Raw genomic sequence first — 27,529 nt, 5'->3', positions numbered from 1 at the left:
ATACTATTTCATCTTTAGCTGTAAGAAGTTACCAAAAAAAAAAAACCAGTTACAGTCTATGGAAGAAGCAAGTCGATAAAACTTTTCTTATATCAACGAGCGATATTGTCTTATATCAACGAGTTGCATTGTGGGAAATTTCAGACGAATGTTTGTACAAAGAAAGGCAGATTTCTCGGTATAAAGTAATGACTCTAGTCTTAAAACAGGGTGACATCTAACACGACATACGTCTGCTGTATAATTTCCATGAATTATGTTATGTAATAACAAGCAAGATGTATTTAAACGAGAAAATTGAATTGTTGAATAAATGAAACATAAATGCACGATTTATCATTTGTAGATGTACACATCATCAATAAATATCATGTAGCAAATTCAGTGGAATGCAATTGAGATGAATTCAATTGTTTGCTAAGCCAAAATCACCTATAAGTCAAAGATACTGCTATATTTTATTATATCAATGCGATATTTGTCTTATATCAAAGCGATGTTTTTTTAATATCAACAATTTATGAATGCGATACTTTTCTAATATAACTGCTATAGTTTTCTAATATAAGATGAATACGATGACTAGTCACAATGCATGTCAAGAAAACCGCAAACATAATTCACAAACTTAGTTCATGACCGGCTTAATGTTTGAGGATCAATATCACTAAAATTTTGTATCTGTAACAAAATTAACGCTTACATGAACTTATCATTTCGAAAATGTTGCTTGACCCTATTGATAGTTGAAAGTGTTAACAACCTGTTCAGTCTATTGTTTTCAATCACATGGTTTAACCGACTAATTCTATTTGAAGTGATGATGTAATGGCGGAATTTAAATGCGGTTGTAAATAAATAGTCTACCGACCTATAGATTTTTATAAAGGTCCGTCCAGTTGCGGATCAAGGGGGTTGGTGGGTCCGGGGGTTGGAAACCCATTTTTTTGGCCGATCAATGCATTTGAATGGGGACATATAATTGGACCCCCCTCTTTATCCTGGGTTTGGAACCCCCTTTTGAAAACGGCTGGATCCGCCCCTGAGGTCACACTGATATAGCCTATCCACATGGGTAATATCGAAATAGACAAAAAAATATCATTACTTAAAAGAGAAAAAAACATTCATTCAAACAATCCAATCCTATACAGCTCCAAATAACAATAAATATTCAAATGGTAAAATAAATATTCAAAACAAATCAAAATGTACAAATGCTGATGTCCCGAACTTTGAAGATACCAACTGAGTAGCCTCAGACTATAAATTGAACAACTTCAGATACAACGAAAATCTAAAATCTTGTCAAACAAAAAATGTATTTATTATTAACATAGAAAAAAAACATTGAGATGGAAAACAGTTCTTTTTGGATATCAAAGACTTTTCCCGTTGGTAAATCGATATCTCCATGAACATAATCAGCTTGCCGCGTTGACGCTCTTTTAAATCGCGATGACCATGAGGGCATTCTGATGTAATGTTGCCACAGAGATTTGACTTTCGTTTTTGACTAGTAACCGATCGTATAAATACGCGAACATTAATTAGTGCAAAATAACAATTTGTATCGCTTGTTATAAATTAATTTCTTCACAAAATACGTTTAGAAAACAAATAAATAAGATGTAAATGTCTGTTGACGTTAGAAATGTGTATATATCTTTTCTATATTTATAAATTTAGATCGTTCAGTGCTGTTTATTTGGTATTTTTATTGACGTAATCGTTCTTGTACCATCATAACTATCGTTACCGTTAAAGCTTTAGAAGTGTGCTAGTTCATATTGCACTTTACAAAAGATTCAGCACCCTAATGACGTTTTTGGAGGACTGGAAAGCAGTTATTTATAAGGGGAAATTTTAAAGATTTATAGATATAAGAAGATGGTGCATGAGTTCGAATGAGACAACTTTCCATCAAAGAAATATTTGTTTCAAGTAAACCATTATAGATCAAAGTAGGGCCTAAAACAAGGAGCCTTTGCTCACAGGGAACACCACGCTATATTTAGGAACCAAACAAATACTAGTGTTAAACCATTCAAACAGGAAAACCAACGGTCTAATTTGTATAAATTAAGGAGATTCAAAAGTACAGGTCAGATTTTGTCGAATCAATCTGAACGAGGACAGTATGATTCATCTTTGTCACAAGTTAGTTTCATTGTTATCAATAAAGAAAGTCTTCCATGCGTGCGTTGCGAGCATATCAGATATATATTATTTCGGTGCGTTCATTATAAAATTTGCTAAATTATTATATACGTGAACAATAATTTTGATACTTAGTTATTTGATTACGACACTTTTTATTAAACCCCATCGGTACTGGCATTTTCAAATTTTGAAAATGGTGGATTGAACCTGGTTTTATAGCGCTAAACCTCTCACGTGTATGACAGTCTCATCAAATTCTGTCATAGAATGAAATTCAAAACAGTGTGGCTGTGGCCATTGATTGGTACATTAAATTCATCCATTGACTGGGACAATTTAGGTGAACGTTTGTATGTAACGACCACTGCTCACTATGTACTTTTTAAAGACACTTAAACTATGGGGTCACCAAAGGTTCTCAGCACCTTAATAAAGTAATTCGAAAAATTAATCAGAAATAACATGATGTTTTGATTTATATCAATTATATAAATCAAAACATAAAGGTTATTCCTGGTTAATTTTTCGAATTATTTTATAATTAAAGGCGTTAAGAAACCTTTGGTGACCCCACAGTTTAAATGTCTATCGTAGGTACGTCGTGAACAGTGGTCGTTACAGACAAACGTTCACGTAAATTGTCCCAGTCAATGGATGAATTTAATGTGTCAATCAATGGCCACAGCCACACTGTTTTGAATTTCATTCTATTTATGTAACGTTGCGTGAGCAAAACAGACATAATAGGTAAAACTGTCAAAATATTGGTACAGCAGTCAAATACTAATAAGTACTAATATTGATATAACAAAAACACCGCTATGATATATCAAAAGTATCGCATTGATGTTAGAACTAAGGCAGCAACCATTTGATTTTCTGGGGGGGGGGGGGGGGGGGGGGGGGGGGCTATGGTTTTTTTTTCTGGACAATTTTTTTTTTCGCCTATGGCGAAAAACAATCTATTTTTTTCGCGACAAGTCGAAAACAATATTTTTCTTTCAATTTTAGCATTACATATAGTGGCAGCTGAGGGTGAAACAAACAATTTTTTTTTCTCAGAATCAAAAACAAATTATTTTTTTCTCCAAAAACTGGAAACAAACTTTTTTTTCCAAAAAAAACCAAAGCCCCCCCCCCCCCCCCCCCCAGAAAATCAAATGGTCAAATGGTTGCTGCCTAATAGCATTTGTATATTTATGTATATAAGAAAAACACAGCACTTCAAATTTTACACGGACATGAACGTTTGCTTCTAACTAACTTCTGAATGTATATTTAAACTCAATTGATGTTTATTTTTTAACAATAAGTTTTAAAGTTAGTATTTTCTTAATTTTTCGTTGCCAAAAAACAACATTTTCCGCATGGAATGTCTGCATGTTTACAATTGAGACAATATCGCTATGTGATATAAGAAAAGTTTTTATCGATTCGCTTCTTCCATAGACTGAGTTAGATAATAATCTATGTTGGATAGAAAATGATGTTTGAGTAATTTAACTCCTTTGATAACTATTTTTAAATCACCAAGGTAAATTTGTGTGGTATCGCGAGACTTGCCATTGACAACAAGCTGACCATGCTGGCGTAGACACTAGTCATTTTATGATGACAGTGAAGGTAATTAAGCAACATGTACACGGCCGACACTCGGCTAACCGAGAGATTGGTCGGTTAATCTATATTGAGTATGCGGCTATATGGGAGATTGGTCTGTTAATCGGGTTGGTTATACGTCTGTTAAGAGTAAAACGCACAATTTAATGTTAAACTCTATTAAATATAAAGATTTTTGGCATATTATAAGAACCAAATCAAAAAAAGAAAACTGTCTGACAAAATGATGTCTATCATAGAACATTTTCCACTTGTAAAAACATTTCATAGTCTACGCAGTTTTCAGTAAAATCAAAAGGCGTCGCGCAAGTATGTAGTATTTATGCTTATACGCATAGCATTTTTTTTAATAAAAGTCGGAACAAACAATTTTAGATATCATTTAAAGGACACAAAATAGTACTTTGGTTCTAAAACATAAATTTACATTGGTAAATATTTCATAATTGTAATAAAAAGTGAATATTACCACGTTTTAGTGAAAATTATGGGAATAAAGTCTGTTAATGGGTTGGACAATTGAAATTGTGTCAGTTAAGAGTAATTTAGCCACAGTTATTTTTGCTACCTTTATATTTTCCTTTAGAAAAAGTTAAGAATGAGATGTTCCTGAGTAAAAAAAAAATGATAATACGGTGCAACAGTATCCTACGGAAGCGAATTAGCGCAACACATTTTTTTTTTAATTTTTCGTCCTATATTTGCGTTACAACGCAAACCTTTTGCGTTATAATGCAAACCTTTGCGATAAAACGCAGACCTTTGCGTTGTAACGCAAACCTCTGCGAAATAACGCAAACCTCAAATATCTTGATTTCAATTGTTCATTAAGTTTTGTAAAAAATGTCCGTCTGTCATTCATTTCGATTGTGATTTACTAGTAAGAGCATTTTTATTTTGACTTTCTTTGCATTTTATTGAAGGGTGTGTCACTTCAATATAGTGTGATATGGATTGGCCACTGGAATACGCATGAATTTATTATTAACGTTTTCAATCAGCCTCAATTTTTGTGTTTGTTCAAAGTAGCACGTTCTGAAATCCGACTGAAAGTGTCTTTCTAATACAACACAGGGTACATATAACGTGTTGTCATTCTCATATGCACATGATATTTGTCACTGGACGTTTAACCCTAATTCGTAAGCATCGTCCAATTGGTTCTTTATTTCTATTACTTAATCATATGTTGTTTACAAATCATTCTCAAGTAGTAAATGGAAATGAGCGAATGCAGCTACATTTGGTCATCTTGAGTTTAGTTCCTTTCTTCATAAGTGTAGAGGAGAACGGCAGTTGTCCGCATGTAAACCTCTAGCATTTGTCACCAATTAGAGTACATCGAAATCTGTTACTGTTTCAACATCCAGGGATGTTTCTTAAACAATTATTATTTTTTCTCTCTTATTTAGCAATGCATCACTCTCTTCTGTCCTTATCTATTATTCTATATTCTGCTACTCCATCCAGATTATCGTGTATACCATGAGGGTTCGGATTGGGGGGGGGGGGGGGGGTGTTTATTTCTGTATTCTTTAAATTGTTATGTCACGTTTCCTCCGTGACTTTTTTTCATTTTACCTTTTATTTATCTTACTCATTATTCTTTCTCTATTCTTTATATTTTAGCATCCCAATATATTTTACTTACTGATGTTTAGTTACATTACGATGTTTATCTCTGATCTATATACTGGTTACCAATGTAGATGACAAATTGGTGTCATTCATGACAATTAAACAGAATCCACATGACATATGCGACCATTCTTGGATGAAATTAACATTACTTTAATATTACACTTTTTGAAACCGTTTTTATCAATTTTCAATTTCCATTGTTTAAATTGTTCATTGTTCATGTGTTGTTTCCGTATATTTTATGTTTCATTGCTCATGTGTTGTTTCCGTATATTTTAGCCGCTCGTCTTGAGCCTACCCATTTGATCCGATAACACCCCATATAGCAATAAAATTATACTTTTATTGCCATTCATAACTCTTAACAGACCAATTAACAGACTGGGTTTTATACATCCGACCCATTAACAGACCAGGTTTTAAATAAAGATTGATTTATGTCACCAAAATACAGATTTTCGTGAAGATTTTTCACACAATGATTTCATTATGGTTAACAAACATAATGCCTGTATTTTCTCGATGTTCAAAATATTGCATGCACGTAAATTCAACCAACGTGTCATTTTGTGTACAGTTTGTGTGTGTAAAATGTGTATAAATTTATTGATGAGTAACCCGCCTTTTCATTTTATAGATCGTACATTGAAGCTAGAAAAATAATAATTACACCTCTGGATTCAGTACATTGAATTGTTTTGTTAGACATGAATATTTTTTATGATAAAAATATATTTAAAAAGTTATACAATGAAACATGCTGAACTTTCAATGATTTTCTCGATAACACCTGATTAACAGACTTTAGCCAACCCGATTAACAGACCAACCGCCGATATAGCCGCATACTCAATACAGATTAACCGACCAATCTCTCGGTTAGCCGAGTGTCGGCCGTGATGTAAGTCTTTCAAAGAAAAGGTTGTACTTCTAGTGGGGCAAAAGTTGTTTACCTTAAGTCAAAACATTTTTAGATATGTTGATTTTATAATTTCATTTTATGATTAACTTCCTTGTTTAAACGGAAGAGATAGTGTCTAGAGATTTGTTGGATAGCGAGTATAAATCTTAAAAATCAACAACAGCAATGAAAAATTAATACAACTAGCAAATGTAGGTCAGAATTGAATGCTTAGCATCAAACGCCAACACTTTCATAAAAGTTCATTTATTAGAAATAAATAAATGGAGCAGTAAAATATTGCTGTTCAATAGTCATAAATCAATTAAGCGAAAACAAATTGGGGTCACAAACCAAAACAGAGGTAAATTCTTAAATTATTAGGGGAAAACAAAGGAACAAGCGAAGCATGGAACTGCTACAAAAACAAATGCCATCATACATAGGGACAATGACCTCTAGATTTCGATATGTATTTGTCGATGGGTTGACGTATTTCACATCTCATTTTTACCTTTATATAATCCTTGGTTTTGTGCGTCGTACAGTTGCTGGATTTTTTTGTAGTGATGAAGTATACCTCGCTTCTTTCCAAAATAAAGTTCATATTTGAGAGGGAACTTGAAAAAAAATACCAAATGTGGTATCAAATCTTTTTCATAACAAGAAGGTTGTCAAGAAGTTTGTCAAGATGTAAGGCTTGGTAAAACTGTTCCGAAAATAACTGAATTTATTGATTTATTTAAACGACGTTTCACTCATCAATTTGTTTTATTTCTGCTTTATTAAAAATTCAAAAAAAATATTTATATTTTCAGTATTTGATTCAGAAAAAAAAACTGAATTTATTGATTAATTCATACGACGCTTCACTCATAAATTTGTTTTATTCCTTCCTTATTAAAAATTCAATCGAAAAATTTATATTTCCAGTATTTGAGTAAGAAAAATGCCAATTCATTTTTGACTAAATTTTGTTATTTAAATTTGTTCATTTATGACTATTTTTTTTAAAATTAATTTTTAATAAGGTTAATTTTTACCGCCTGGTTTGTGAAAAGTAAATGCTCAGTAACTTAAATTTTCCATTAATATCACAAGAGGTAAAAATAACCTTCTTACTATTTTTCATTGAACATACCTCAAATATTTCTTTATTGATACATAGTAAAATACTACTCATTAACAAGAAATGTAATGATAACCACACTTCGATTGAAAAACAACACATATATCATAGATAAATTTTTAACCGTTTTTAGCTATCCATTAAATTGATAATGGGAATGGGGAATGTGTGATAAAGACAACACCTCGACCAAATTTCAGAACACAGTCAAAGGCCACCAAAGAGTCTTTAACACAGCGAGAAAATCTCGCACCGGAGGCGACTTCAACTAGCCCCTAATAAAAAATGTGTACCAATTCAGTGAACATGGACATCCCCACTAAACCCCGAAAAATTTAAATAAACTTAAATTAAAAACATAAAAGACTTACAAATGTTAGGGGCCCGGGCTGCCAACATAGGATAGACTCAAACATATCGCCGGGATGAAGACTAAGTTGATATAAGAGTGCCAATGAGAAAACTTTCTATCTAAGTCACAATTTGTAAAAGTAAACAATAATAGGTCAAAGTAAAACCATTCAAACAGGACAACCAACGGTCTAATCAATATATAAAAAAGGAGAAACGAGAAAAACTTATGAACCACTTCAACAAACGACAACCACTGAGCATCAGGAAACATGTTTTCATGAAAATTTAAAGTGTGAAATACCAGAATAGACAGCTGGTTTTCTTGCAATTTTTTAATCAGATGAAATTTATAAAAATGATGATTTCATACCAATGTAAATTTATTATAATGGTATAAAATCATAGAGAAGAAAATATACTTTTACAGATTTAACACCATGTCGGATTTAATACTTTGTGGTCCTTGTGGTTATGCTGACAACAACAAAAATGCAGAAAAATGGTGTACAGTTTGCGAAGAGGGATTGTGTGCAGACTGTGAGAAGGTTCACAAATCTATAAAAGTATCACGTGACCATAGGCTTATATCAACAGAAGACTTCCAGCAGATAAAATATATTTCTGTCAGTCTAAACTGTGAAGACCATGACAAGCGACTTGAATTGTATTGTAAAACACATGATGTTGCAGTCTGTTTAGGTTGCGTTCCATCAAATCACAGAACATGCTCTGACGTCATTCCGTTATACAAAGCTGCTGAAAATGTAAAACATTCAACTGCACTGGCTGATTTAGAGGACAATATAACCGGCACATTACAAAATCTTCAACAAATCATTACCGATCGTGATTCAGCGTTGAAGAGTTTTCATGATCAGAAGCAAACTATCAAAACTACAATCAAAGATACACGAGCAAGAATAATGAAAAAGTTCGACCACATAGAACAAAAACTACTTCTTGAATTAGACACACAATGTGAAAATTGTAATTCTGAAGCGACAAAACTTTTAAGTCGTTTAAAAAAATCAGAGCGGGATTTAACTTGTCTTAAGGAGCAAACATCTCAACTGAAGTCATTTGCATCCGACATTCAGCTTTTCCTGGGAACGCGCCAGATCAATGAAGCTGTCTTCAAAGAAGTGGAAACCGTTAAAGAAAATACCAAGTCTGTGATCAACTATAAATTATACTTACAGTTTCAACCTTCTATCATGTCATTAATGAATGAGATGGAACAGTTCGGGAACATATCCGTTGAGAAGACGACCATTAGCTTACCGTTCAAAGATGCAAAGATTGATCAAGCCCAAATACAACTTCCAGTGTCCGAAATGAAAAGCATTAACAACATCCATGTAAAGTTGAAAAAGACATTTATGGTAAAAAATAACAAAGGTCAAGCAACTTGGCTTAGTGGATGTACTATATTACTAAACGATAACTTGATGATCGCTAATTATTTCGGAAAACATATACTAATGGAGTATAGCAAAAAGGGTAAACATATCCGTGACATACCATGCTCTGGAGTACCGTTTGATTTAGCAGTCATAGACACTGATCAAATTGCTGTTACTTATGGTATCAGAAAGTACATAGAGATTTTGAACATAAAAAAAAAAATACTGTTGAGAAGAAAGTTGAATTTGAACAAAGCTGCTATGGAATATCATATCAGACGAACAAACTTTTTGTCATCATCGGAGATGATATTGTGATATTAGATACGACGGGGAAAGTACTGAAAACATTAACAGTTGACTGCGGATTATACTTAGCGACAACCATATATAGAATTTATTTCGCCATCAAAAGAGATCACACTGTTCATTGTATCTCTTTCACAGGTGAAGAAATATGGGTACATCAGGAGGATTCATTAATTAATCCGGACGGCATCACTGTGGATGGTGATCAAAATGTGTTTGTTGCTGTTGAAGCGTCGAATTCGCTGATAGTAATACAACATGATGGGAAGTCAAGTAAAACATTACTATCCACAACTGATGGTCTGACCGGCCCAACTGCTTTACACTATAACAAAGACACCAAATTATTACTATTGTGCAACAAGCATGGACCAGCTGCTCTATACACTGTTGAGTAATTTTATGAACAAAATTTCATATGTTTTTGTGTTTTATTCAATATTCCTGAAAACAAACCAGTCTTGTATTTAATTAAGAAAAAGGAATGATTAATACAGAAATCTCACTCAAATTAGAAATGTACTTCTTTGATCAAAGCATGATGACTATGATTAAGACAGCGGTTGTTTTCAAATTCATTTCATTAAAAGATTATAAATTATTTGTTTTGCTTGGTGACACATTTTAACATCCAGGATAAAATGTGTACACAATATCGGCTGGTTTTATTTTTCTAGTTAAAATATTTTTATTTATTTTTTTGGGGGTGGGGGGCTTTATAGCTTGCTGTTCGGTGTGAGTCTAGGCTCCATGTTAAAGACCTTACCTTGACCTATAATGGTTTTCTTTTTTAAATTGTGACTTGAATGGAGAGTTGTCTCATTGACACTCATACCAAATCTTACTATATCTATATGATAAATAACGTATAGAACTTATGCCAAACAGCATCTCAAGATGCTCATCAGACACGGACATCTGTATTTATGTTTATGATTTTGTCTTGCATATTAGCATCAATGGGGCTACATATTCCCTTTATTTAATGAAAAACTGTCAAACTAGTAAAATTTTGATATCCAGTTCATAAGTAAATGGTTTACCCAAAAAGATATTTACTGCAAGAAGTTATTTACAAAAAATGCTAATGTGGCCGGGTAAAATATGTCTTTATCACACCTGGCCAAAATGCCATGTGAGATATTGCCAACACTTACTGTCCAACGTCGTCGTCCGTGTTTACGTAAACCTTTTCAAATCTCTCCTACTCATAGGACGTTTAAATAAAGTTATTTACTTTTAAAAAAAATAACCTTCTTTTGTATTTATTTTTCCGCAGAAAATCATGATAGCAAAAATGTTAAGGTACAAAAAAGAGATTTTACTTTTTGTTATATTTGAAGGATAATCAAGAGGAAATTTTGTCACATATACGATGTATGTGTTAACTTGTTTTAGTCGTTCTTTGTTTTCAATTATTATAATAAAATGCTCCGCAGGGCGCAGCTTGATACGACCGCAGAAATCGAACTCTGAACAATTGGGGCCAGTATGGACACAACATTCAAGCTTGATACAGCTTTGAATTTGGATTGTGATTAAATATTTGACACAGCATAGGTTTCTGACACAGTATGAATGTGGTCTAATGAACTTAAAAAATTTGAATTTACCAATTATGGTCCAATATCCAAAATCAAAATACATGGATTTATTCAGCATATCTAAGAATCCTAAGAACTCAATCTTTTATAAAATCTAACAAAGTTTAATTTTGGACCCTTATAACCTCAATGTGGACCAATTTGATAACAGGGCCAAAAAATCAAAAATCTAAATACATGGTTAGATTAAGCATATCAAAGAACCTCACACATTCAATTTTTGTTAAAATCAAACAAAGTTAAATTTTGGACCCCAATTTGGACCAACTTGAAAACTGGGCCCATAATCAAAATCTAACTACATTTAAAGATTCAGCATATCAGAGAACCCCAAGAATTGATTTTTGTTAAAATCAAACAAAGTTAAATTTTTGACACTTTCGACCTTAATGTAGATCAATTTAAAAACGGGACTCAAAATCAAAAATCTAAAAACAAAGTTTGATTTGGCATATCAAAGAACTCCAATAATTCGATTTTTGATGAAATCAAACAAAGTTTAATTTTGGACCATTTTCACCTCAATGTGGACCAACTTAATAATGGGGCCCAAAAATTAAATATCTTTATACATGGTTAGATTGAGCATATCAAAGAACCCAATATATTACATTTTTGTGGAAATCGAACAAAGTTTAATTTTGGACCCCAATTTGGACCAACTAGAAATCTGGGCCCATAATCAAAATTCTAAATACATGTTTAGATTCATCATATCAATGAACCCCAAGAATTCATTTTTTTTTGTTAAAATCAAACTAAAGTTTAATATTGGACCCTTTGGGACCCAAAATTAAAATCTAAATACACGGCTTGATTCAGCATATAAAAGAATCATAATAATTTAATTTTTGATGAAATCAAACAAAGTTTAATTTTGGACCCTTTGGACCTCGTGTTGAGTGTTGACCAATTTAAAAACGGGGCCCAAATTCCAAAAACTTAATATAAGGTTAGATTCAGCATATTAAAGAACCCCAAGAATTCAAGAATAAAACCCCAATGAAATTGGTTAAGAAATAAGCAATTTATACAAAGTATAAGAAAAGTTTGTTCTTGGCCCCTTTTCTGGCCCCTAAACAGTTTGGGCCATAACCCCCAGAATCAATCTCAACCTTCTTTTTTTGGTATGGAACCTTGTGGTACATTTCAGAAAGATCCATACACTTACGCACAAGTAATTGTAAAAGTCTGGAAACTAGAAAATACTTATTTGGGCCCCTTGTTCCTAAACTTTTGGGACCATTACCCCCAAAATCAATCTTAACTTTTCTTTTGTGGTTTTAAACCTTGTGTTTGAATTTCATAAAGATCCATTTATCTAAAAGTTATTGTCCGAAAACAAATGTCTTCTCACGACGCTGACGACGACGACGGAAGACGACGACGACAATGTGATACCAATATACGAGGCTAATTTTTGTGCGCTCGTATAAAAATAAATGATGATGTGGTATGATTGACAATGAGACCACTATCTAACAAAGTCAAATGAAGTGAATTTAAGCAATTGCACGGCATTGAACAATGAAAAACTATGTATTAATTTTTTTTCTTGTGAGCTTATAACCAACAGAGTCTTTGAAGGTACCGAATAAATTTGATTGAGTTCTAATAGGAGGAAAGAAAATAATAAATATCACCAATTTTCCAATTGTCTTGATAATTTTATTATTAATTATATTACTTACCAAACATAACAATTTGCGACAGAATCAGAAATGCTACGTCTGGTGCAAAAGCGTTTAGTAGATACCCTGCAGGAACCTGTAGCTCTTATATATAAAAATGATAGAATCTGAAGCGAGATGTTGTATCAAATACTCTCGCTTATACGTTTTCAAGACGAAATATTCAACTCAAACTAGCCCTAACATAAAAGGTACACTCGATTTTCTCTTTTTGATACAATCGTTACCCATTTTTGGGAATTTTTTCTTGAGTCACATAATGGAAGGGCAAATACAAAAATTACTGAACTAATAGATTGATATGCTCTCCGTCCGTGGTAATTTTTTGTCGAGCCTGCAACTTTTGTTACGGATAGTGATCCGGCGGCTACGGCGTCGGCGGCGGTGGCGGCATTAGCTAACTTCTTAAAAGCTTTATATATTAGAAGGTGGAAGGCCAGGCCTTGAAGGCATAAAACTTTGATCAGTGCTCAGAGCACAAAAATCATGCTCGAAACATGAAATCAAGCGTTTTGATTGGTTGATTCTTGAGTCTGAGTACAAAAATTGTGCTCGAAAGTTTTATGACCGCAAGGCCTGGATGTTTCATACTTTGTATATAGATGCCTCATGTTACGAACTTTCCGTCAGTCACATGTCCAATGTCCTTGACCTCATTTTCATGGTTCAGTGACTACTTGAAAAAAAAGTTCAAATTTTTTGTAATGTTAAATCATCTCTTATTATAAGTAATAGGATAACTATATATGGTATGTGCGTACCTTGCAAGGTCCTCATGCCGGTCAGACAGTTTAGACTTGACCTCGACGTCATTTCGTGCATCAGTGAACAAGGTTAAGTTTTTGTGGTCAAGTCCATTTCTCAGATACTATAAGCAATATGTCTAGTATATTCGGTGTATAGAAGGACTGTAAGGTGTACATGTCCAACTGGCAGGTGTCATCTGACCTTGACCTCATTTTCATGGTTCAGTGGTCAAAGTTAAGTTTGAGTTTTGGTCTATTTTTCTAATACTATATGCAACAGGTCAACTATATTTGGTGTATGGAAATATTTTATGATCTACATGTCAGTCACGCAGGTTTTATTTGACCATGACCTCATTTTCATGGTTCATTGCTAAGTGTTAAAAGTATTTGTGTTTTGGTCTTCTTTCTTAATTTATACGCAATAGGTCAACTATATTTGTTGTATTGAAAAATTGTTAGCTGTAAATGTCTGCCTGGCATGGTTCATCTGACCTTGACCTCATTTTCATGATTCATTGATCAATGTTTAGTTTTCTTTGTTAATGTTGAGTTTATGTGACTAGTTGTAATAAAGCTTTATATTTAGGACTATCAACACAATAAAAATGATTAATAAAGAAGGCGAGACATTTCAGCATGTGCACTCTTGTTTTTTTTTTTTAAATCGGAGGTTATGCATTTTATACATCCAACTTGATAGATACCCATGTCGTCGACTTGATATCTAATCATAGTCTGCTTAACTTTGTAATAGATAAATTGAAAACTTATGCAAATGGTGTTTTTAAAATAAAATACTTCGTAATTGAGCAGAATTTTTTCATTTTATTTGTTTCTATGAACTTTTATTTTTTTTGTTACGATAATCATTACAGAGAGTATTTATCGCCTTCCCAAACAAAGAGCTTCAATTATTTTGTTCTATTTCAACCGGGTTTCCGTCTGCAATGATGACCAATTAACCTTAAGGATGTACACCTCTGAGGAGCTAAAAATTTCTAGAATTAAACTTTTTTTCTTTACCTGATTTTTAGGTTTATAAGACTGTAACAAAATATTTGGTGAAGAAAAAAACATATGGTGGTGCACTTCTTTTTCTGCTACGGCCCTTTGAAAATGCCCAATTTTGATGATTTTCCCATTTTTCATCGATTTTTACGTATTTTTGGGCTATTATCGTGAAAAAAAATTACAGTTCCACAATTAAACTTTTTTTCATACTTTCTATAAAGTTGAAGTGGACCAATCTGAATAAATCTTACTTAAAAAAAACTATAGGTAGGTGTTAATATAAGAATGTTTTATCATATTTTGACGCATTTTTGTGTAAAATTTACCATGCTGTCAATTTTGTATTTTTGTGATTTTCTCAGTTTTAAGAACAAAATGCATATTATTTCAACTTTTTTGTTATAAATGATTAAAAATATATATATCTAAGAAATTTGAAAAGACCAAAATGATATGGGATGTACATGATTCTTGAAAAATATTTTTTTTTATCCCTCACCCATTTTCTTAAAATTTTGGCTGAAAATACTGACTTGATTGGTCATAAAATTTGAAAACTGGATTACTCAAAAACCGTTCATTGTAAATACACAATTGTTTCACAGAGTTATGCTTGATTATAATTTTTTTTAAATTCATTGATATTTTCTACTTGTACCACATGTTTTGGAAATAATTCAAGAACGAGATTTCAACGAGACTGAACGAGACTGAAAAGTCAGAAGAATACATCCTTAAGAAACACCATATACTGAAATCATATCACAAAAAAAAACTTGGTTTATAAATCCTATGGTCTCTGTCGTTTAAAAGGACATTACTTGAAATTATTCCCAAAGAAATTCTTCGTGTCTTTTGGTTTTCTTGAGCGTTTTTAGTTTTTTCTTCAGTTGCCGTCTAATTGTCATATACTACACAACTCATTTAATCAAATTCTATATTTGAAACCATTAATCTTTGACCCCATCCCGACCCTATTGTTAAATATCAAATAATTCTTTTAGTACCTTAATAATAAAAATGTATGCAAACTGAACACTTTTACACTTATATAGAGCTAAAAAAGAAAAGCAGCATTTGATTCTTATATCGTTGTCATGGAGAGAACAAGCAGTTATCATCGGATGCTGCTTTTTGTTGGAAATGAATACTACGTAATTGTATCGAGTAATCAGTATAGGTAATATATCTTCTTTTTTTAATGTTCAATTTATAATAAGTATCTTATTTGTGAGAATACACACCACACATAACCACCCATGCCCAACTTCGGTCTACTGGTCGTTGATACTCAGTCTTTGTGACGACAGTATTTTTTCATCTAAGAAAAATGTACAAAAGATAAAAATTCTACGTAATTTGCACACTATCTTCATGTTCTAAATAAAGCTTATTAAAATACAAACATTTCGATTAAAAGAGAATACACAGCTAGATTAAAAATTATCAAAATATGCCCTTAAACATATTTAATAACGCCACATTCTGTTTGTATCTGTCCATACTCTGGTGCCAGTGTAATTCAGTTGTTATCTTTTTGTTACTGTCGAAGGTCGGTAGTTTTAGTCGGGCACTCCGGCTTCCTCCACCAATTAAAACTGGCCGCCACGAAATACCCTAAATGCGGTGATTAAAAGTGGCGTTAAAAACCAAAATTAAAAAAAAAGAAGTTGTTGCTGTTTTTCATATTTTCATTCCGTTTATTGTATTTTACAAATCAAGCTGTGAGTTTTCTCGTTTGAGGTTTTTTATTTCTATTTTACATGTCTGTCAGTGTGCCTTTAATAGATTGCTATGCGGTATAGGTTAAATGTTGCTCATTTCTGAAGGCCTTATTCGGTTATTTATATTACCTAACATATCTACGTCAATTAGTATCCATTGGAAAGTTATCTCATTGACAATCATATAACATCTTCATCCTTTTATAAACTTACATGTAGATATAGCTATGAAAAATATTTTTTTTAGATGTAGCTGTGAAATATTTATGCCTCTTGTAAAACAAATCAGCACCTGTTACACGATCAACGCTGGTTGCTGAAAGTGAGGAATGCCAGAACAACAATATGTTGGGAGTTATAAAAACAAAAAGGATTTTCTTTAAAACAACCGAAATGGTCGGAGTGACTTCAACATAACTTGAGAATGTGACATTCTGATTTTAAATGATAGGTCACGAAGATTAGTATTAAAATTGAGAATTGAAATGGGGAATGTGCGAAGGAGACAACAACCCGACCATAGAAAAGACAACAGCAGAAGGTCACCAACAGGTCTTCAATGCAGCGAGAAATTCCCGCACCGGAGGCGTCCTTCAGCTGGCCCCTTAACAAATATATATACTAGTTCAGTGATAATGAACGCCATACTGAACTCCAAATTGTACACAAGAAACTAAAATTAAAAATAATACAGGACTAACAAAGGCTAAAGGCTCCTGACTTGGGATAGGCGCAAAAATGCGGCGGGCTTAATACAGTTTGTTCCAAGGAACTAAAACTGCATGAGTGATTGTCCAATCTAGTATGTAGTTTTTGTCTAGTTGCATTTTAATTTTAAATGCATTTAAAGATGAATAGAACTGTTATGATAAGTTGGTCCTGTTCCAACTTTACACGATGTATTTCTATTTTATATATTAAAGCCTTCATATAGATACTAGTAATGGAATACTTTTGGCGACAGAGGATTGCAAAGTCTTGGTTATTATTCGTCGAAAGAAAAAAAAAACCGAACAACGCATCAATTATTTTTTATGACTAGCTTTTAAAACATATTTGCTTTATGAAAATTGGGGAGATATTTAATATTCATAGATATTATTTTTTTTGTGTTTACTTCCTTGATCCTAGATATGATCTCTATGTTTCATCTCAAAGAGAAATAACTTGGGAATGTTACCAGTATAAAAACACATGGCAGCAGTGAAAAAATAATTCTGAGGAAGACCCAAAGTAAAGGTAGGGGCAGTACAGAATTTATTATACATTTTAACTCTTAGAAGTTCGGGGCATATACATGTTGAAAATGTGCCGCACAGCACTATGTTTTGACCTTTGAATAAAAATGATCAACTGTCCAATCTAAGATATAACGTTTTACGAAACTTCATTGTAAAAGTGGCACAGCTTAAGCTGCAAAGGAAGTTCCTCTGGAAAATTGCAATGCCAACATTTACAGAAGTGCATTTATGACATATAAGATACATTCTATTTGACAAGTAGACTAACGGTTCACTTTTCTGCAGATTCGCATCATGGACAACTTACTTATATATCTCCGATATAATGAACTTACAATTTTTCAGTACGAATGTCCTGAAAAAGGCTGTTTATTGTTTGTGGTGTTATAAGGTGTTACGAATCAATATAGTAACATCGGTATGATTTAATTAACCTGTAATTCAAGTGTTCAGCACCTTCGGCTAAGTCTCGGTATTTAATCACTTTGGCATTCCATTATTTCACAACACCTTGACAGAACGATATTTATGACCTACACATATGACAGATTTAAAAACCAAGGAAAAGAATATATCTCTTTATATTATCTCATATTATACTATTCTGGTTGTAGAGATTACAATATTTACAGGTCTTCGAACTAGATTTATCCGAGGATTTATCCCGTTATAAGTATTTTATTTTGATATTATGCTGTTGTACTTTTTGATATGGAAGGTGACCTCAGGTTGCAGCCCTTTTTATTCGTAGCGCATGTAATGTCGAGGGGTTAAATCCTATTTTGGGTAACAGCCGAATGCATATGAACCTACACTCCTAAATCATCTGTATACATATATTTGATTTTAAAGTAATCTATAGAGGTACTACCACTTAAACATGAATCTGTCGTAGGGTACACCCATTCCTTAAAGGATGAACAAATGCACTGTTACAAAAAGTTGTTGAATTGGTACATGTATGTTACATACACAATATAATCAACAACCACACTTGAAAATTCTTACCCCGATACTGAGATATGAGTTTAAACGGTGTAGCGTTAAAATAGTTTGCACTCTATAGATATAATACTTTAGAATTTTCAAGCAAGACTGTAAATTCAGTAGTACGAAATGTCTCAAATCTTTAAAAAAAAAAATAAAAAAAAACCCAATTACAACTAATAAACATGAACTGTGTTTTTCCGTAAATGTCAGTTCGTCTGTGTTGGCAGTTATGATGTCTCTATTAAGCGTATTACAATAACACATCATTTTCATAAAAACAATGTTCCTATCTATCAAAACTGTTTTTCGATAGATCTTGTTTCTGCTATATCTGTTGCAGTTGTAACGAATCCCCGGAAACATACACAAGTTGGACATGCAAAGATTTGAGTATTTGGCAATTTACGTTTTGCCTGATAATATGCATGTTCGTTTTGGAAATACGTAATGACGCCAAGTGGCTGGTATTTATATTGGGAATAACTGTACCTCTCCAATCGCAAACTTATTATTTTACTGTTAACGCAAAAGGGCATAACTTCGTTCTCATTGTAATCTTAATAGCCAGGTTTATGATAAACGGGACGGTTTATCCTTTCCTATTAATTCTTCTTTCCTTCTGTTGGCTCCAACGTATACGTTTTTATATAGTAGTTCGACTCCAACGTGTTACTTGTGAAGCATGAATTAGGCGTGATAAATTGTAAAAATATTTGAATGAGCTCTCGTCGCGATATAGCATTTTTATGTTCATGCGGCAAAAAGCAAACACCAATCAATCAATCAATCAATCAATTAGACGTGTTCAGTTATCAAAACGGAGAAAACATGTCAACGTTGAAAGTGAAAAAATAGGTAAATCCTTTAATTGACTGATTCGATCCATAAAAACGTTTTCTTATACAGATTAAACGATAATTCACATATATTTTTAACCTATATATAACAATATGAAATCAAACAGACATAGAAAAAATAAATTGCACGAGTTCGCTTACTATTGATGTCTACATTTTTGTTTATAACGTGTTACATGACCGTCGACAGTCTTCGGAGGTCACATCACTGGTTGATAAGATGGTGTCTAGATTTGAAATCAAACAAAAAGCTAAAAAATATAAGAAGATGTGTTATGAGTGCCAATAGGACAACTCTTCATCCAAGTCACAATTTGTCAAAGTAAACCATTATATGTCAAAGTATTGTCTTCAACACGAAGCATTGGCTCACGCCGAACAGCAATCTATAAAGGGCCCCATGAATGACTAGTTCTAAACCATTCAAACGGGAAATCCAACGTTCTAATCTATAAATAAAAAACAGAAACGAGAAACACTTATGAACCACATCCACAAACGACAACTACTGAACATAATGTATACTATCGGGCCCATTCATTACATTAAGTAAAATTGAGAATAGAAATGGGAAATGTGTCAAAGAGACAACAACCCTACCAAATAAGTTTTTTTATATTTTGGACTTTTTAAGACTTGGATATACGTTTCAGTACGTGTATATAACAAATCAAATATGAGAATTTGAGTAAAATCGGCGAACATGACTTTGACACTAATGCCCCTTTAATATTAATAGTATTGACGTATTGACGAGAGGCGGTTTTGTTTTTCATCTCTTGAGTTCAAGTATACAACTTTCAATTAAATAATACAGTTTATTTAAAGCTTTCTTTGAATTTGATTCAAAATACAGCACATATATATCTGCTAACTTAAGTAAAGTATATAGAATGAAATTCAAAACAGTGTGGCTGTGGCCATTGATTGACACATTAAATTCATCCATTGACTGAGACAATTTACGTGAACGTTTGTCTGTAACGACCACTGTTCACGACGTACCTACGATAGACATTTAAACTATGGGGTCACCAAAGGTTTCTTAACGCCTTTAATTATAAAATAATTCGAAAAATTAATCAGGAATAACCTTTATGTTTTGATTTATATAATTGATATAAATCAAAACATCGTGTTATTCCTGATTAATTTTTCGAATTACTTTATTAAGGTGTTGAGAACCTTTGGTGACTCCATAGTTTAAGTGTCTTTAAAAAGTACATAGTGAGCAGTGGTCGTTACATACAAACGTTCACCTAAATTGTCCCAGTCAATGGATGAATTTAATGTGTCAATCAATGGCCACAGCCACACTGTTTTGAATTTCATTCTAACATGTATAAATAGTACAAATATAACTCAGCAAACAAACAAATTGTTTGATGAACTCTGAACACAGGCCAAATAAAAAAAATATGTGTGTTTCCTATTACCCTACCCTTCCTATTTTAAAGCTAAAAAAAGCATACCCTACAGGTTTGTTTGGCATTTTTCAAAAAGCCACGTTAAAGTCGGAATGTCCCTCCCGTAGATCCAATGTAAAACAAATGGTAAAATAAAAAAATAATCCCTCCCTATTTTTTTCAAAGATGTAATAGGAAAGACACATATTATTTTTTGGCCTTATGATTATTAAAATAAGTAATATAAGTATCGAATGGATGATAAATGCAACAAAATAAAAGTCATGATTTACAAACAGTTCAAAATATCCAAATCTATGATGAATCAGCAACATACATAATAAAACAGTAATTCTTTGGAAATTTTGTGTCAGACCTTTGCCTTCCCAGTTAATTGGTATGTCATGAACACTCATCGGCTACTAATGGTTGCTTAGTCTTGATTGTTTTCAGATAAACATCGTTGTTGTCGTCTCAATTCCATTTTCTTGACTATTGGTAAACCGAACAACAATAGTAGCGCCGACAATAGATTACCTACTCCCATTATGTAGAATGTTCCGGTGTACGATCCTGTGCTGTCTCGCATGTAACCTTAAATATTATTTAAAAAAAACTTAAGTATATAAATCAAATCATAAAAAATAATTCCTAAAACAAAATTTATTAGAAACTGAAAGTTATTAAACTATCTTTTATATTTAGGTTTACATAATCAGATACTGATTTAAAATTAACGGGCGAATGAAAAATCCTTTACATATTGTACATTCAGGAATGGTTCATGTGAGAAAGAACTGAGGATGTTTTGAAGGAAATTTCTTCTCTATGTTTTGTTTCCTTCAGTTTATGATCTAATATGTCAAAATTTTGAAAACTGTAACACTGTTTACATAGCGAAATGACCAGGTTATGTTTGAGGAGTTATCTATTCACGAGGCACCTAATATTAACTTCCGTTTGTTTATGAAGGGTTACTCATTGAATTCTTTACTTTTTTATGAATTGTTTTTTAGACCGATGCTTTTTCTTGTGTTTTACATTTTCTTCCTTGATTTTGTCGGTCTTAGACTTTTTTTTTATTTTCCTTCGGTATCTTTCTCCTTTATTTTTATTAGTCGAGCATAAATGAACTTATAATTGCTTCTGATTCTGAAAAAAATGTAATTGTAAGTATAGAATGCTTCTCATTATAAATTTATAGGGTTGTAAAAGCGTTGACCGAAGTACATTTTGTATGAAGCCCAATGAAGTTACAAAAGAAGCATTCAATGCTTAATTGCAAATTATTTATATTGCCATAACGACAAATGATCAGCATTTTGTTTTATTAAATTACCATGATTACGATCGAGTTACCCGTTGAACTATTCAATATCATGGTAGAGATACATAGGCAAGCCGTTCTGTCTTTGTTTTTTTTCTGTTACTGATTTAAAAAAAAGTATGATGTGAAGTAAACGTTTAAGGATATCTGAATAAAAGCTGAAACAATCTGCCAAGCGATCTAGGGACATACTTCGCAAAATTAGCATAAGTGAAGGAAAATTGAGCATCAGTGTCAGACTAAGAAGGGAAGCTGTACAACACGGTAGATACACGGTATTCGTAAAAACATTTTACCTAAAATCGGCGCCATTGCTGATATTGAAACTCCGTGAACCTGGATTACAAATGCCAAAGCAGGTGACAAATTCTTTGGACCTACAGCATCAACCAGTAAAAGTGCTACCACGGAATTATACAGTCCACCAAATAATCCATATATAACACAATACGCTATAAATGTGTGGAACTCACGAATAAAAGAATTACACATACATGTTACTCCCATTATAATAAGTGATGCTGATATTATAGAACTTAGTTTAACCCGTTTGGAGTCGGCAATTAAAGCAACACCAAACCTTCCAAAGAAGTCACACGTGCCAATGATGGTCACTAAGTATGAAATTTCTCTGCCTGAAATTCCACAGTCTCGTGCATATGGTGGAATATATGCCAATTGCAATCTAGCACTAAAAACTGCGAGAAAACCTAAAAGATATACTAGCTTCAAATGATGATTTCGTAAAATCTTGAAATTAATAACACTCAAGATGTACTTAGAAAAACATGTTTCTGTTTCATCATCTTCTGTTTCTCTTTTAGTTACTTCCACATTTTTTGCAAGGAAAACACTTTGCACAGAGGAAGACACATCCGCTAAACTACCAAAGATAGCCGATAAATTCGTAAACTTAGATGCATCAGCTGACTTTGGAATGCCAGTTTGATGAGGGACAGTTGTTACACGATATTCATGCAAGTTTTCTGAAAACGTTCTCATTCTGTAGTGAGTATTCGGTGGCGGAAGTTCTATCAAAAGTTTTTCATGTTCATTTTTTGCTTTTTCGGATTTGTAAAGTTTGCTCCTTATATCGTCAGCCGATAAAGACAGGTCTTCTTGATTCAGGTTAATTGCAATGTGGTTTCCATTTTTTGCCTCATCCTCATCATCTACCTTTACTTCCATATTCAATTTATCTTGTGGAACGGTGTTTGTCAATGGTCTTAATAATGCACCAGATACTACGATATTTAAAAGCATCCCAGAAACAACAATTTGAGCACCCTGTAGTCCATACGTCTCTAAAAGAGCCTGTATAATCAGGGGAAGCAAAAGTCCCCCAAGACTACCACCAGAGTTTGCTAAACTGTTGGCTAGACCTCTTCTTTTGTCAAAATATGAATTTAATACTACTACTGATGGCCCGGATGCTGCAGCTTGGCCAATACCTGAACATAAAATACATTAAAGTAAAATGGTAGAATATACTGCAGTTGCATAATGTTTTCTGAAATATATTAGTTCAGTTGATAAATTCAGATGCAAAATTTATATCGTTTGTGCAAAAAAGGTTATTATTTTATACCATGCGCACGATACATGTTTCTGTAAGGATTATTGTGAAAAAGTGAGAAAGAACATGAATGTATTTATTAATGTTTGTTTTTATGCATGAATTTATGTTTAGTGTTTATCAATATGCATATATGTTTAAAAAAACAAAATACTATCTCAGGTAAATATTACTACAATTATCAGAGAAGAAATAATATAACACAGGTTAATATATCGTCCCATATAAGTAATCCTGCATTGGAGGAATGTAAAAATGACTTACCAAATAATACTCCTTGCGACAGGAGTAAGAATTGTACATTTGGTGCATATGCATTCAGGAAATATCCGGCTGCCATAAGAACTGATCCAAGTATTATTATAGGTCGGAAAGTAAAGAATCTATTTCCAAAGGTCAGTATTAAAAATGCTGAAATGAACAAAAATATATATAAATGCATTTTTAAAACCCACAACTGTTCTTCAAAATTTGTGAAATGTTAGGTTCAAAATAAAAAAAAACCGTATTTTCCAGTCATACAGCCAAAATACAGATCATACTTCTATTGCATCACTGGCTTTCAAATGTTTAGGTTTGAGATTTTCCGAAAAGGTAAATCCAGGAAAGCGCTTGGGACGTACGAAATTTATATAATGTTCATTTCATTGAAACAATTGACCTAGTCGTCATATGCTTCGCCAAACTTCTAGTTTCACTAGTCTGACCTCCATGAGACCAAATGAGCGGTAAACAATTTCAGTGCAGTGATAATTCTGGTGACTGAGGAACTGATGTGTTTACGCTTCAAGCTACTTATTCGCTTAATATATGATATACGGTTAGTTTATGAATACAGATGTAATAAATACGTATACAAACAAGTTTTTCTATAAACAACATAACCCAGTGTAGAAGACAAGTTAACTGTGTTCATATTTGGGTTACACTGTACCAAATGAAAGTAAAGTCGTTTAAATATGTCAAGAATGGTTATTGCAACTATAATAAACATTAAAAGGGCATTACTTAGATATTTTCAGTTCTAAATTATACTTACAAGACACACTAAACATTATTTGTTGTGTTGATATTATAAGAGATACCGTTGATGCATTACTTTCGAAGGCTTCAATATATTCTACGAAAAACATTCCAAATGCTTTGTTTATGCCTATCACCATGAAGGATCTTAGAAAACATGCTGAAATAACAGGAAATAACAGAAAAAAAGTAAGACAAATTGCACAGATAAAAGTTAAGATATAGTTTCTTATTTATACATGATATTTACCTCTATTGAAATTAGTCTACTATGCAGATACTTATATATCTCAGATTGGTAAGATTCATAGTCTTTTTTCAGATAAGGTTGAATATCTATTGTATCTCTTCTATCAATAAAATTAATAGGAAGAAATGAAAAAACGTAGCTTAGAAAACTGCCTAGCAATAGAGCTACCTTTTATAATTTGTTTAATATTTCATGAGATTTTTGTCTCGTATGCATTCATATCACGTCCATTTGTACTATTTTTATGTATTTTCCTTTTTATTTGACTGTAAATGTGTGTGATAGGGAGCAATAAAGAGATTTAACTGTAACGTTCATCTAATCGTTATGGTTATACAGATTATGTGGAAGAATAAAAAGTCGCATGGTTAGTTTAACAGAGGAATTAGTTTAAGTAAATTAAATTAAATAGGTGGAATATCATACGAACTTTTGTGTATAGGAAAGCGAGATGTTCGATAATCCTGAACCTACCACTCTTTATTATAATTAAAGTAGACAGTTTAGTCACTCAAAGTTGCTATATTTGTCTGCTTTCTTGCTGCGCACTAATATTATTAAAATTATCAAAAATAAAACATATCAAGCAAACAATACAAAGCAACAAAATGATATAAACTATAGGTAGGATATTAATAAGTACAGGTATATATTAATAATATATGTACATGTTGACATATAGTATTTGCATGTGTCCTTGATCCTAGAACATATTATATATATATGTAGAGAATGAAAGGAGATTGTCTTAGATGGCATTGTTAATACATTTACAATGATGAAATTAACTGAGAAAAATAAAATAAAATCTGATTTTAAAGACGTTTATGGTACCATGATTGATAGTATTTGTCTCGAGTGGTTTTTCTTACACGTGATCGATTTCAGTTTCAAATCTTTCATTACAAAGAAAGTTGACTATACCTGCTAATACAATCCAAGCCCAACCTCTATCCACGGATCCTTTCATTCTCTTTTTTCTGTTTTTCTGCCGACTTTATTTCCCACGTCCAAGTTACATAAGTTCGTCCTACATTTTCACATGACCAGTTAATGTGCAAAGTATTTTTCCATGATAAGTAATGAATTTTTGTGGTGTTAAATAGAATATTTGTCTCTAACGAGATGTTTAACCGGTATCAGTAGTATTTCGTTTGTTGATAACGATAAAATGACATTGGAATGTTCAAACTGACAATAAATACTCAGACTGATGAAAATGTATGTAGTGATTACACTAATACTACGATGTATTTCGTCAGAAAATAACAATCGATTTATAGCAATAAGATAGCAATAATCATCTGATTTATCCTTGCATATACATGATATGTATATAATGATTTTTTCAATCCTCCTCGAGTGACCTTAACCTTTTGCTCATAGACTTGATATATATATATTATATATAGGGTTGTCACTGACTCAGACGTACTTATGAATATAATTATTTTCTGTGACTGTATCTTACATTAATTTGTAGGATCCTTTACTATAGATAATTTAGCTGATCTGTAACAATAACATCTTCATGCCTTATATATCATGTACTGTAGTACGCCGCTAGATTAAAACTGACGTGGAAAGGTAACATATGGCCACCGAAAGCTCTTTTTTTGAGAGCCCAGGTGGTCGTGTGGTCTCAGAGCTCCAGATAAGCTGCGTATTTGCGTGATCACGCAATACAAATAATAAAAAACCCAATGCAATTGCCCATTGCAGGGTTCAATAACCCAATTAATTCAAAGGAAAACCCAATTATATTCCAAAACCATGAGTTCTCAACCCTTTTATTGACTACCATTTGCGTTATTTACCCTTATCTGTTTACAGTCGTTGCGTAAACTATTTTTATAATATTTATAATAGGAAATTTCCTTTCGTTCTAAAAATAGATCCCTGCATCAAGTAGCTGAAATGGGTCCCTGTTAGAGTTTTCCGTTGCTCAATAGGTACACGTGTTTTTGAAAACATTTCGATCTTCTCGGCGTTTATCCAATTAGCGTGTGTCATGAAGTCATATTTTTTCGCATTGCTCGGATTTATCATAACATACATTGAATTAAAACAAAAGTGAATGTCCGGTAAAAATATTGAATAGAAGCATGTTTTCTGCTTCTTTTGAAAAGCTTAGGGAAAGTTATGATGATAACAAGACTCAGCCAGTGTTTTTACGAAGCGTCCATCGAACAAACAGGCGTGTGTGCGTACCTTAACGAGAACATTGCTAATATAAGCAGGGTTTCCTCAAAAACGAAATCAGTTGGAAAAAGTGAAAGGCCAAATCAATTATGACATGATAAAGCATCAGAAACCAAAAGTTCTAATAAAAGACAACTAAACCCAGATTTATGAAAATTGGAATAAAACAAAAACATTCAAGTATAATTAGAGTTTATATACTATTTTTTTCATTTTACGGTTAATTAATGAATACACACACAGGCACTGGTATCAGAATTTATTATATAAAGGTGAGGGCCCTCATGGGGTTTTTGATTATGTGATTACTTGGCCGTTTTTTTAATGATTATTTGATTATTAAGCCAAATATTTCATG

At 32.6% G+C, this 27,529-nt stretch overlaps 1 protein-coding gene and 1 long non-coding RNA gene across 4 annotated transcripts; one reads left to right on the top strand and one right to left on the bottom strand.

Moving 5' to 3' along the window:
• The first annotated feature begins 3,697 nt into the window (after window positions 1–3,697).
• Window positions 3,698–10,121, top strand: LOC143068508 (uncharacterized). The gene is made up of 2 exons (XR_012976185.1): window positions 3,698–3,801; window positions 8,236–10,121. It is a non-coding gene; the product is annotated as an uncharacterized LOC143068508 (long non-coding RNA).
• Window positions 10,122–20,185: 10,064 nt separating this feature from the next.
• Window positions 20,186–26,189, bottom strand: LOC143068507 (monocarboxylate transporter 12-B-like). Of its 3 annotated transcripts, XM_076242617.1 has the most exons (6): window positions 25,894–26,188; window positions 24,970–25,069; window positions 24,736–24,879; window positions 23,961–24,107; window positions 22,417–23,571; window positions 20,186–21,387 (listed from the first exon to the last, which is right to left on the bottom strand). In XM_076242617.1, exons 3-6 carry the CDS (start codon window positions 24,857–24,859, stop codon window positions 21,227–21,229), a joined length of 1,587 nt encoding a protein of 528 aa, XP_076098732.1. In that variant the 5' UTR covers window positions 24,860–24,879; window positions 24,970–25,069; window positions 25,894–26,188; the 3' UTR covers window positions 20,186–21,226. The 3 variants fall into 3 exon arrangements, with proteins under 3 accessions (XP_076098732.1, XP_076098733.1, XP_076098731.1); XM_076242618.1 differs by lacking the exon at window positions 24,736–24,879 and having other exon boundaries at window positions 25,894–26,189; XM_076242616.1 differs by lacking the exon at window positions 24,970–25,069.
• Window positions 26,190–27,529: the final 1,340 nt, after the last annotated feature.

The sequence above is a fragment of the Mytilus galloprovincialis genome, chromosome 3 (genome assembly GCF_965363235.1).
Source record: "Mytilus galloprovincialis chromosome 3, xbMytGall1.hap1.1, whole genome shotgun sequence".
In the NCBI taxonomy this organism is placed as follows: domain Eukaryota; kingdom Metazoa; phylum Mollusca; class Bivalvia; order Mytilida; family Mytilidae; genus Mytilus; species Mytilus galloprovincialis.
This window is presented reverse-complemented; position numbering and strand designations above follow the sequence as displayed.